We start from the raw sequence: 14,304 nt of genomic DNA on the forward strand, positions 1-14,304 counted from the left end.
CCTTTAATACAAATATTCATACATTCATTTTCTTGTCGGCTTAGTCCCTTTATTAATCCGGGGTCGCCAAAGCGAAATGAACCGCCAACTTATCCAGCAAGTTTTTACGCAGCAGATACCCTTCCAGCCGCAACCCATCTCCGGGAAACATCCACACACACATTCACACACACACTCATACACTACGGACAATTTATCCTACCCAATTCACCTGTACCGCATGTCTTTGGACTGTGGGGGAAACCAGAGCACTCGGAGAAAACCCACGCGAACGCAGGGAGAACATGCAAACTCCACAGAGAAATGGCCAAATGAACCATGGAGAAATGAACCAGCGGCCCAGCGACCTTCTTGCTGTGAAGCGACAGCACTACTTCACACTGCGCCACTGCTTTGCCCTAATACAATGTTTTATTAAAAAGTTTAAGAAGACAGATTTTTAATTCACAAAATGTACTAATAATTTAGTAGTTTAATCAAACTCAGGCTTTTTTTTCTTCTGTCGAACATTACACATTTTTTGCCTAAAACTTGTTCCTTTGTGATTCAAGAAAAGTCATTAATTTAAGAGTCATAATATAAATCAATAAATCAGGCTGACTAAAATTAGTGTTTGTGGCTACTGTTAATATACTGTGGTTACTTATGAATAGGTCCAGACAGAATCTGCGGACGTTTTTTGCGATTTCTGCTGAGAATTTTGGTAAAAATCTTCGGATTTCTGTGGAATTATTTTGGGAGTATCTTAACTAAAACCTTAACATGTAAAAAAAAAAATTATATTTATTTAATTTTTAAATATAATTTATTAATTTAAGTATATTATTTAAATTAATATATATTAATTTAAATGTATATTAATTCTATAATAAATAGATAATAAATAGTATTCTGTGATAAATAATAATAAATAGATCTATAATAAATATATATTATAAATCTAATTAATATATATTATTAATTAATTTATATATAATTTATTTAAATTTATATTTTATTTAATGTTTAAAATGCAAATGAAATTAGATTTACTTTATTTGGTAAACAAAGCAAGTTTTTTATATAATGTATCTACTAAAAGACAGCAAATAATACTTTACAAACTGTATTGTACATAAATCAAATGAACATTTTCACATTAGTCAATAATATTACTGTGATTGATTTAAAAACTGAATAAATATAGATATTACACAGATTTACTCAAGTAAATAAACAGAATTAAGGGTGCAGTATGTGATCTGCCAAAATGCTAATCACCAAGCACAGTTTGTAAATTAAAACCCTTTCCAGTGTTCTGCTGAAGAAAAATAAAAGTCACCTACATCCTGGATGGCCTGAGGCTATGTAACTATTTTTGGGTGAACTATCCCATTAAGACAGCAAAAATAGGTGTTTGAGGTCGTTCTGCCCATGTGTCCCAATGACAAAGCAAATGTCCCAGCTAAACAAACAGTGCTGCATGCATGCAATGGGAAATGTTCCCGAACTTCACGGTCACAAGTGTTCACAGAGAGAGGTCATGTGACGTGTCTAAATACAAAGAAGGCCCTGGAATTGGAGCAAAAGTCTGTATGCTCCTCTTTGACCCCAAATTCACACATTTCCCGACCTCCTCTTTACATTCATGATGGTTTTAATTCGCTCTGATTTTATTCATGAAGACACATGTTTGATATCAACCCTAAACACTTCTGGGATGCGCAGTAGTCATTAATCAGAAGGCCTGACCGGACGTTTTATTATTGGAAAGCAGTTTTTGAGCTCCTCAGCTTGATGTTGTCTTGTTGCCTGTGTGTCTGTGTGTATGCTTGCCTGCGTGTGTGTTTGCGCGCCTGCGTGTGTGCCCTGCGCAGATCGAGATGTTGCAGCTGCAGCGGAGCTACAACTCGCTGTCCAGGCAGATTAACCTGATCTTGTTTAAGAGGCTGTGGTATGTCATGCTGGAGCAGTTCCTGATGAAATATCTCTGGAGCGCATCGGGCCTGGTTATGGTCGCTGTGCCTATCATCACTGCCACCGGATACTCTAAATATGGTATGGATTCAATTATGATTACGATCTGTAGTTCCTGTTCTCATCTTTCTCTGTGTGTGTGTCTGTGACTTCAGACCTTTTGGCTCTGCATTTGTTTTCATCCAAAACATCCTTGATCCTTGTGCTGATGTGGTGTTCTTAAAGGGGACTCTTAAGTAGCATTTTATTTTAAAAATTATAATTAAATCGTAAATAACTGTTATCAAATGTTGTTTTTTTTAAATGTAGTTTGATATTTGAATGCAAAGCTGAATTTTCAGCATCATCCCTCCAGTCTTGATAGTCACTTCATCCTTAAATAATTGTTTTAATAAGTTTCAATAATATGCTGGTTTTGGCACCTCTCCTGTTCAACCTTTACATGCTCCCTCTGAGCCAAATAATGAGAAAGAACCAAATCTCCTACCACAGCTATGCTGATGACACTCAGATCTACCTAGCCTTACTGCCTAATGACTACAGCCCCATTGACACCCTCTGCCAATGCATTGATGAAATGAGCAATTGGATGTGCCAAAACTTTCTTCAGTTAAACAAAGAGAAAACTGAAATGATTGTGTTTTAAACAAAGATGAGGTTCTCAAGGTAAATGCGTACCTTGGCACTAAAGGTCAAACGACAAAAAATAAGGTCAAGAATCTTGGTGTGACTCTTGAGTCAGATCTGAGTTTCAACAGTCATGTCAAAGCAGTCAGTAAATCAGCATACTATCATCTCAAAAACATAGCAAGAATCAGATGCTTTGTTTCTAGTTGAAGATTTAGAAAAACTTGTCCATGCTTTTATCAGCAGCAGGGTGGATTACTGTAATGGACTCCTCACTGGTCTTCCTAAAAAGACAGTCAGACAGTTGCAGCTCATCCAGAACGCTGCAGCCAGAATTCTAACCAGAACCAGAAAATCAGAGCACATCACACCTGTCCTCAGGTCTTTACACTGGCTGCCAGTTGCATTCAGAATAGATTTTAAAGTATTATTACTGGTCTATAAATCACTAAATGGCCTAGGACCTAAATACATCACAGATATGCTCACTGATTACAAACCTAACAGATCACTCAGATCATTAGGATCATATAAACTAGAAGTTCCAAGAGTTCAGTCAAAGCAGTGTGAATCTGCCTTCAGCCACTACACCCCCACTGATGGAATCAGCTTCCAGAAATGATCAGATGTGCTCCAACATTAGGCACATTCAAATCAAGACTGAAAACAAATCTGTTTAGCTGTGCCTTTACTGAATGAGCACTGTGCTGCGTCCGACAGATTGCACTATCATGTTTTTCTCTTCTTCTTCATTCTTTCATATCACATTTTACCTGTTTTTATGTTTTGTTTTGTTTTTACGCATTTTTATTATTTGTTTTTATTTTTATTTTACTTGTTTCTTTTATTCTTGTTTATGTAAAGCACTTTGAATTGCCATTGTGTATGAAATGTGCTATATAAATAAACTTGCCTTGCCTTGCCTTGGTTTGCTGTTCAAGAGACATTTCCTATTAAAATATGGCACATTACATTACATGAAATATATATTTATTTCTACTTTATTTTATAAATTTTTACCTAATATTGTTAAATAATATTTAATAATTGTAATAATTATATTCATTCATTTATTTTTCCTTTGGCTTAGTCCTTTATTTATCAGGGGTTGCCATCCCCTATTCCAGCCCCTGTTTTTTTATGCAGCATATGCCCTTCCAGCTGCAACCCAGTACCGGGAAACACCCATACGCACACTTATTTACACACACAACTATAGCGCATGTAGAGGAAACCCACATGAACACAGGAAGAACATGCAAACTCAACACAGAAATGCCAACTGACCCAGACGGGACTTAAACCAGCGACCTTCGACCTCCTTCGGTGGTGTTGCTCACTGCAGAAGTTTGGAATTTCACAACTTTACAAGTGCCATCGGACACGTCAGCTAATCAGATTGCTTTATGCAAATACCCCAGCTTAGATGGTAGCCAATTGCAGACTAATTTTATTGGCTGACGCTACTATGACGATCACGTCAGCCCCAACTGTAGACATGCCATATGTCAAGTGTTGACGCTGAAGCCTCGTGTGAATGCACGGTTCTTGCTGTGAAGCGACAGTACAAACCCACTTGAGCTACCGTGCTGCCCACGTAATAATTCTGCATTCATTATAAACGTATTTTATGATTAATTCAATTGTCACTCTTATTTCATTTCTTAAAAACTATAAAACAAATCAGTGAACAAAGTGCTACACAAACCTTTTTACCTTTTTACCACCTATTTTTTTTTATTTCTGTTAAAGAAAATTTCTTATAATTATCAATCTTCAGTTGTAATGTGTAATATTTGTTTTTATCTTTAATCAAAAGATAGAGCAGCTTTTTTATAGACTTTTACTGTTATATAAAATTTTATGTATTTTTCTTTTTTTTTAGATTTCATGTGTTTCAGCTACAAAAACTTTAAGCAAGAATACATTAAATTGATGAAAAGAAACAGTGAAGGCATTTAAAATGTAAAAACATAGATTTCGAATAATTTGCATAAACATTTTACATCATTTTATTAAAGAAAAACAATTTATTTTAGGCACCATTGACACTGAATGTGTTTTTTCATTGCAATGCACTACTTTTCAGTTGATAAAGTCAATGTGCTTGACTATTACCCACGCATGAACGCTTTTTTTTTAAAAGAAGAATTGAAATAGCGCTATACAAATAAAGGTGAATTGAATTAAATTAAAATAATTTGACATGCAACGTTGTTCGTCTATGTCAGTTCCAAAGCAGTGAACCAATCAGAAGAACTCAGAGGCAGGGCAAGCTTTTGTTTATAATAGCCAGTTGTCATGTCAACTGTTTTATTTTACGTTAACATGGTGGATAAGGTTATTCAAAAAAAAAAAAAAAAAAAAAAAAAAAAATATATATATATATATATATATATATATATATATATATGTATATATATATATGTGTATATAAATATGTATATATATATGTGTATATATATATATATGTGTATATATATATATGTGTGTGTGTATCAACTGTTTTATTTTACGTTAACATGGTGGATAAGGTTATTAAAAAAAAAAAAATATATATATATATATATATATATATATATATATATATATATATATATATATATATATATACTGTATATATGTGTATATATGTGTGTGTGTGTGTGTGTGTGTGTGTGTGTGTGTGTGTATGTATATATATATATATATATATATATATATATATATATATATATACATTTTTTTTTAAAGCTGCATCTGCTATTTTTAAATTCTGCGTGAATGGCCCCTAACTGCTGTATATTTAGGGCTTGTGTACTGTATACTTATGTTCTCTCCATAGGACACAGGAGAGTTCAGTTTTCTTTAAATGTGAAGTTTAAGTTTTCTCTCATGCTCAGATTCAGAGGATGTGAAACAGGCAGCTCTGGATATGAAGGAGGAGGACCTGGTGAGTGAACGTACACAGGCCTTCACCACTGCGCGCAGCCTCCTGAACGCTGCAGCTGATGCTGTGGAGAGGATCATGGTCTCCTACAAAGAGGTGAGACTAACTTTTCAAAGAGATCTTTTTCATATTTTTTTTTAATCTATAAAAGTTCCCAGTATTAAAGTAGGATATGTAAAAATCTTACTAGTGTGTTTGCTTGGTTTGATAAGCTGTGGTGAAAAAAACCCAATCAATTCTGCATCGATTCTGAGATAAAAAAATATATATATTGCTATTCTCTGATTCTTCTTATCGATTCTGAGCTTATTTTTTAACAGCAGATGGCGATGTGTGCTTTACAAACAGCCATACTGTGCTTACCTCCAATTTCTTAAAAATACCCCTTGATTCTAGAATAATTATTAATAAAGATAGGAAAAGCAAAGTTAGGTTTAGACAAATTACAGAAGTGTTAATAGTGAGCTGTTTACATTAATCTCATGTTAAAAGCCAACTTACATGATTTTTCCCCTTTAGCATTTCAGTGTACAGTTAAAAACTCTGCTTTTAAAACCAGCCTAGAGTGTTGCCTGCTGTTTAAAAACTAGCCTAGAACGCCCTCTGCTGTTAAAAACTAGTCTAGAACGCCATCTGCTGTTAAAAACTAGCCTGGAGTGCCCTTTGCTGTTCAAATCTAGCCTAGAGCGCCTTCTGCTGTTAAAAACTAGCCTAGAGCGCCCTCTGCTGTTAAATTCTAGCCTAGAGCGCCCTCTGCTGTTAAAAACTAACATAGAGCACCGTCTGCTGTTATAAACTAGCATAGAGCGCAGTCTGTTGTAAAAAACTAGCCTAGAGCGCCTTCTGCTGTTAAAAACTAGCATAGAGCGTCACCTGCTGTTAAAAACTAGCATAGTGTGCCCTCTGCTGTTACTTGTGGTCTATTGGACTTTCTGCAGTTAAGGGTTTTAAATAAAATCCATTGTCAATGTTCACAGTATTTGTTTGCATTTTGTTATTGTAATAAGATGTAACATTTATTTATATGAGTCCTTTAAGTAAGATTAGTATATATTGGCCTATACATCAGCAACTGCATTCTAAATATAAAGAGCTATTTGATCATGGAATCATCGAAAATTGTTATCAGTCAATCACCAGAGTTTGTTCAGAAATAGATTGGTAGATTTGACTTGTTTGTTGCACATCAAGGTTTGTATGTCAGCGTTTACACATACACTTTGTTTACACCAGAGTTTGTTTTGATTAAACCAGCCAAGTGTGAACACGCTGCTAAGCCAACCTACAATTTATTTTAGTTTTTTTGTTTGTGATGTTAAGGTGCATATCAATCTGTCATCGATGCATTTTTATCACGTACTGTAGAGTCGGAGAACATAAGATCTGTCATCTTTTGTAATGTAAATGCAGCAAACCAAATCACCGTGCATCCAGCTACAAATAAATAATTCTCTGTCATTTTCTGGCTTGTCATTTCAGTCTAAAACTGTCACTTTGTGTCCACCCCACTGCTCGGCATTGATTACAAATGTTATGTCATGCCAGCAAGCTTGAAAAGATCAGATTTCCCCTAAAAAGAAAACTAGGAATTTTTTGCAACATGAAAACCTTTATGCTTAAATTAAGAAAGCAATAATTGAGCCCTAGTGTAAACAGCCCCCTCCTCTCTCTCCTTTTTTACTATTTTTCTTTTTTTATTTATTATTTTTCATTCTTTACTTTTTCTTTGTTGTATGCAGCATCAATTAGGGTTGGGTCGATAGATGATGCCATCGCCGATGGCCGACAGACACCACGATGCTGAGCCAACATTGCGATCCTCTGCCCCGCCCCCGTTGCAAATCCGCTCGCGAAAAATACACTCAGGCCCTGTTTACTCTAATAGGTCAGTTTTTAAATGGCATTTTAGAACAAAAACGATCCACATCCACTCTGGCGTTTACAACCGCTGAAAACGTACATCACGTGACCACATACACACACACACACACAGGCACACGCACTGTCAAGTGCAGGTCCAGGCAGTCAGCGGGCTGCTTCAATCTTTCTCTTTCACACTTGTACTTAGTAATTTTAGCGAATACCTCAGATACTGTTATCTGGTTCCTGTTGGTTGTGCACCTTTTTTACCAACCAAGTTCGTCGACGCCATTATAACGACACTGATCACTCTGCCTATTCATGAATCCCGCGGAAAAAGTGATTGACAGGTGGGAATTATGTGTGTAACTTATCTTTACTCATTTGCGATTTGTATATTTATGGGTAAAACAAACACCATGCGGGTCAGGTAGTTAAAACGGTTGGCTACAAATATTTATTTCACCTACGTCTATGATGACAATGCCATCGTCCATTGCGATGTTTCATATTAGACATTGTACGATGCTAAATTGGTCGACATCGTCCAACCCTAGCATCAATACAATATCAATATGTATTGTTAAATGATTTGTTACATATTTATGTAGAAATTGATATACCAGTATTGAAAACTTTAAATTCTGTTATTATTTACTCAGCGTTTACTTGTCAAAAACCTTGAGGAAATTTCATAATATGATGATGATGATGATAATAGTTAAATATGGCAGTTTGTTCATGTTTTAGGTGGCTGAGGTAATCATTTGCTGCTGTTTTATCCGGCTTCTCTTTTGCTTTTTCGCGCTTCACTCTTGCGTTTTTCCCTTTCTGAAAGGATCAGATGTCAGAAACGCTTCAATAATCACGCGCACTTTATTAACATGAGCTCAAGAAGTTTGTTATTTCAAATATAGACGCGCGGAGAGCGCACACGAGAAAGTGAAACCGCTCACACTTTTAGTAGGGCTCTTAAAACAACAACAGGACACAGCAGAGTTTGTTCTTCTTGGCTTTGTGGCTGTTTATCAAGATGATGACAAGGTTTGTTTGAGCTCGGGTCAACCATGGCTCATTATTATATGTTTATATTATTATGGTGTAATGTCTTGGCTAGGGTTTTAAAAATTGAGGTTTGTTTTCATTCTGCTGCTTCTGCAAGTGATGTATCTCTATAAACCAATAGCGCTCAGCTGCACGTCTTGCTCCGCCTTTTGATACCCTCTTGTCAAGCTAGGTTCTCCTTGCAAAGGATACCCAAAAAGTAGGTACGGTACAGTTCGCTTGTAAGGTACCCTTTGACAGTGGAAACAACCGTAAAAGCGTACCGAACCAAACCGAACTGTACTGTACCGTACCACTCAGTGGAAGCGGGCCATTAGTTCCACTATTTTTCCTACTATAGATGTCAATGCCAACTGAATTACAATATTTTTCAAGATATCTTCTTTTGTGTTTAACGGAAAAAAGGAACTCATTGAAACACTTAAGGCTGCGTAAATATGAAGTAAATTTTCAGGTTCATTTTACATTAACATAACTAATATGTACTTAGACTGATATTAATAATTAATCAAAATGTACTTATTGTGTAAATACATGTTTTTACATTGTACATATGCTTGATTAAATATCTAAATTTAATTGTTTCTCTAATTAATAATTTCTGTAATTACGTTTATAATCACACTATTGACCATCCCTTACATCTTAACCCACCTTTACACCTACCCATACCACCAAACTATCCCACCTCAAGAGCACCAGAAGTGTTCTGCAATACAATATGAACACATTAAGTACATTGTACTTACATAAAAATATAAATACATAGTAGTTAAGGTCACTTAAAATATAAATTTTTATATGTTGGTTAGGATATAAAAGAAAGAAAGAGAAAAATGTTTAAAAAATGTGCAGGTGTGTAAAATCTACTCTAAAATCTTCCACACACAGGTCACAGAACTGGCTGGCTATACGGCGCGTGTGTATGAGATGTTCGAGGTGTTTGAGGATGTCCGTGACGGTGTGTATCGTCGTTCCGCCACAGAGGTGAAGCCAGAAGAGACTGGAGCGCCTCAGAATGTTACACATGGCATGAGAATGGAGGGACCGCTGCAAATCAGAGGTTTCATCACTTTTTGTCATATCAGTTGACATGCACAATGTTGACACGTTTTCACCACATTTCTAAACATAACACTGGACACGACACGCAATGTTAAAAGGAGTTTTTAATCCTAACTATCTGCGACAGTGTCGTGTGACATTTCTATTTTAGGAATAGTTATTATTTCTTTGACGTTGCAGCAAAACAACAGCATATACTACAATGACAATGATCACCTCAGGTTAGTGTTGTCACGATACTGGAATTTTGGTACCAATGGATGCTGAATTTAAAAAAAGTCAATTTCCCGCTAACATTTAAGCGCTTTAAACAGATACAAAGGCCCAAAGATCTGTCAATTTATCAGCAGATAGCTTGTATGTCAACTCATAGACAGATCAGCTGATTGACACGACTTTGAAAAGCTGCACTTTCCCTGTATCTGTGCCAATCACAGTCATTTCTGTTGAGCACGTAAACACAATGGCAAATCAAAGGTGCCATTAAATGAAAACTAAGTTTTTTGGATGTTTGAATTGGTATTGTAATGGTGCGCTTACACCAGAGGTGGATAAAGCGTCAAGCGCAAGTGATTTACATGGTAAGCCAATGCAACACAATAATAGACATCCTGCAGTGCAAATGACGAGTTGAGCATTTTGTACGTTTGATGCGCAAATCGCATGAATTGCTCAGGTTGGACAAAAATCAAAACTTTAGCCGACATTCGTGCCACAATAACCAGTCAAGAGCTTGATTATGACGTAGTGCCGATTGTTGGTGTTTCAAGAGGAAATCCACCTGCCGACAACAGACAATGGCTCATCAAACTAGGCTCGGCCCAGTTGAAAGCACCGCTGAAAGCTTCCATCATCCAGGTAAAGTTTCTGGAGGAGTTGATGAACTCACAGAGCTGGGTGCATCTCTGAAAGGATCTATTGGACTCAGACATGGCAGCGAACGAATCTACGCTGGTTTTCAGGTTTTCTAAACCACATAAACACAACTATTCTCTCAATAAAATCCATGTTAGCCCTTTATCAAAGAAGCTAGAGTCAATGGGCAGACGGAAGCCTCACCCATGACACGAATCCATTATGAAGTGAATTTGATGCGTGAATGATGCAAATTTGACCGCCGAATGAAGCGAGTAAACTCAAAATGTTCACGCGTCTATTTACGCTCAAATACTAATATTTATTCGCACATCTGGTGTGAACACAGCATTGGTGTTTAAGATACCTATAAGCTAGTGTGGTCCAAAACAGTGACAAAATTCGAGTTAAGTACATATAAAACTGACAAACTACAAGCTTAGCAGCTCCGCGTAAATGGAGCAACCATTTTGTTCATACTGCAGTTTCTCATCAAATCTTGACCCATCAAATGCTCTCTAGTATCTGACATGCCCTGCCCCTTCAAGATGCTTCTCTTTGCTGTTGTTAAAAAAGGGGAGGAGCTACACTGTCCCACCCTCTCCATGTTTCGATTTCGAATAAAATGCATATTTTAAAGCACTTCCCGGGACCTTTAAGAACTCATTTTTTTATCTGTAGCCAATTTAAATAAAATAATTTGTAAAGGGGATAATAATACTGGTCTTATATATTGTTTTTAAAAAAATGTAAAGTGCTTTTATTCTAACCAAACAAAAAGAAAAAAGACTTTCTCCTGAAGAAAAAAAATAATACAGGAAATTCTGGAACAAAATCCTTGCTCTGTTAAAAATCACTTGAGAAATATTTAAACAAAAATCTAAATTTCACAGGAGAGTAAGTCATTTTCCCCTCAGCTGTATACTGAAACTGTGTAAAATCGCATACTGTCTATAACTTGTGAAAGAAAGTATTATGAGGTATATTGAGTGCACACAGTATGCTAATCTGATACATTTATGTATTATTCAGATGATGTACCACCTTTCACAAAATGTCAACATACCCTATACTGCGGTTGCTTGACTTTACCTTCCATTTGTGGTGTGGCAAATGAAAGAGAAGCAAGTTTAAGCTATGATTTTTGTTTGATCTTTTTCTCATTATTTGAGAGAAAAGTGAACACAGACTTGGTTTAAAATGCAAAACAGCCATTTTTATTTTTGAAAGCTATATCTAGACGGCACTCGCTGAATTAATTAAGGTCATGTGACTACAGTACAGCGTCCTACAGTTTAAACAGATTACAGATGCATCCCTTAATAATGTTTTGTGCTGTTTAAAAGTTTGATGCTGGTAGGTTTTGTTATTATTATCATAAATTTTATAATAATAATATAATTGTTAATATACCGTAATCAGCTTTTGAAGTGGATAAGCACCATTCATCAAAGTTGTCCTTAAACTACCTAACAATACCATTCTTGCCTTTTAAACATTTTATACACTTCAGATGTTGACTAATATATATTATTATAAAATAAAATGACATTTTATTCACGAAGCACACATTAAACCGTCAAGACATTTACACTTCCTATTCATGAAAGACTATGATAGACCGCAACATTATATAATTGATAATAATAATAAAAGGAGCATATTAGAAAGAAATCATCATTACTAAAGGATTATGACACCAAAAAATATATACTGACAATTGTACTTGTATCGCAGAAACAAATAACTCTTTAAATAGTAAGAAACGGTAACAATATATATATATTTTTTAATAAATTGGGTCAATTACATTTGTTTTTCATAATTATACGCACATTTAAACCTCTCCCCAAAACTTTCTTCCTAATTCAAAACACGCACACGATTTTCTCTTTAACACGTTCTTTTGTCAGTGAATTTGAAGTATTATAAATGAGTAATTTGCCTAATGCACACCCAAAACACTTCTGTATAAGGGTTTTCCGCAAAAAGGCACTTGTCCAGAGAAAATTATGAGAGGACAAACTTTGAGATAAATTAAGACAATTATGACACTGAAACAAAAGAGAAAGAACTTTAACAGGAACGAAGATTTTGATGTTGAATGTGGTACACCCTTTCAGTTCTTTTCAGCGCTTTCATCTTGATCACTTGAGCACCAAAATTTAACCCACAAGCAGTAAAATGAGTAAGAAACCGACTTCTTTGGAAAATTTCTTTGCTTAGGGTAAAAGGCCCAGTGAAGGACCCACGAACGGCCAAAGAATAGATCCGCAACCTATTTGTCAACAATTTAGGTGAATCCACCATGTCTGTGCAAGAAAATCAAGTACTGAAGATCACAAATGATGGCGCTTTTTAGGGGCCGTTCGCATTTTACGACTTTTTTTTTTTAGAGTTCGCGTGAAATGGGGTGACGCGCTCGCGGCTTTTAGATGCACACAGTTGAATGAATGCCGATGAATGAACACATCTGCAGCTCATCACGAGTCACGTGACAAAAACTGACTGATCAGCTTCAGCTTGTAGGGATTATATACATATTTCGGTAGACTTTCTCAATATGCGTTCTTCAGCGGCCTTGCGTCCTCGTGTTCTCGTGTAACGTTATTATCAACTGCCAAAGTTCATTTCTAAAACTCAAGACTGCAAAAACAGAGGATGCGTGAAAGTTCCCGGATGTGTTCTTGATATCGAGGATCCATTGATGCAGACTTGAGCGCAAAACTCGCTCGAGAAGTCCCAGAAGTCATTGCGGCTGTATAACGAAGGTGGGAAGCGCAGCATTTTATATAGATTTATTATAGAAAGTTCAGAGATATAACTATTCATCTCATGAGTTTCCCTAAATGAGACAGTGAAAGTAAACATCACTATGAAAATCTTTATAAAAGCATAACTTTTTAATATATTAAAAAGGAAAAAAATAGTTGTTGGATGAATGCTGTAATGTTTAAAGAAATTTTCATTAAAAATGCTTGAAGGTCTTGTGACCATCAGGAAGAACCAGAGAAGAATGCAGTCCACAAGATGCGTCCTGTGTTCCCAAGTTTGTTCTTCCGAGACAATTTGGCAAGACCGGTCTCCACAAGAACAAGAGTCCGTTTTCTCTGTGTTCTTAGAATTGAGAAACAGCCATTATCTCAGACAAACACAGAACACCCAAACACTGCAGTGCTTTGTAATTTTGTATCAGAGCTGCAGCAATGCTTTGTCAGCTTGTCATCGTCTGAGAAAACGGTTGCTTAGCAATCTAGCCGAGCAACCCCTCACCCCCGGTCCGTGGTAAAATTGTCAAGCGTTGATCGGTCCACGGTGATAAAAAGGTTTAGGATCACTGCTGTAAACAACATATCTAATCATATGGAGGGTTCCTAATTCATGTTCATAAGGCCTCAGGCATACAGGATTATTGTGTGGATGTGGTATTAATTGTTCATTTCGATTAAGTTAGATTAGATTAAACGTTAGTACAAAACTTTTGAAGTATCCTGATTTATTTGTGAGATCCATTGTTTAAATTACAGTTAAATATAGTCTTGTAACATTTGCGTGTTTTATCTTTTAGGTCAGGTGATTGATGTGGAGCAGGGCATCAAATGTAAAAACCTGCCCATAATAACTCCTACAGGAGACGTGGTGGTTTCCAGCCTAAACATGCAGGTAAATTTCCCTTCTTTAACCCATCCTTGAGTCATTTTAATATATAATCAAATCTTACCAGTGGAGAATTGGCATGCGGGTGTAGTAGGCATTGCATACTTGTTACATCCAACTAAAACCACTCTCCATTTTCCAGCTAAGGAGCCTGTATATTAAATTATTTGGTAGCGTGTGCTGCAATATCTTGCTCTCATGCAGAGTAAACGAGTCGGTGGTCTGATGCAACACGCTGTTCTTCAGCTGATTTATGTGCATATGAAGTGCGAACATGTCAAAGTGGCTGT

At 36.1% G+C, this 14,304-nt stretch overlaps 1 protein-coding gene across 2 annotated transcripts in view; it reads left to right on the top strand.

Annotated features, from left to right (window-relative positions):
- The window catches only part of abcd1 (ATP binding cassette subfamily D member 1), a 36,667-nt gene that overhangs the window by 4,997 nt on the left and 17,366 nt on the right, over positions 1-14,304 (top strand). For both annotated transcript variants that reach the window (XM_087263665.1, NM_001111186.1), the window contains 4 exon segments: positions 1,857-2,037; positions 5,466-5,608; positions 9,329-9,500; positions 13,926-14,020. In XM_087263665.1, coding sequence (XP_087119791.1) covers positions 1,857-2,037; positions 5,466-5,608; positions 9,329-9,500; positions 13,926-14,020 — 591 coding nt within the window.

The sequence above is a fragment of the Danio rerio genome, chromosome 8 (genome assembly GCF_052040795.2).
Source record: "Danio rerio strain M-AB ecotype USA chromosome 8, GRCz13ab, whole genome shotgun sequence".
In the NCBI taxonomy this organism is placed as follows: Eukaryota; Metazoa; Chordata; class Actinopteri; order Cypriniformes; family Danionidae; genus Danio; species Danio rerio.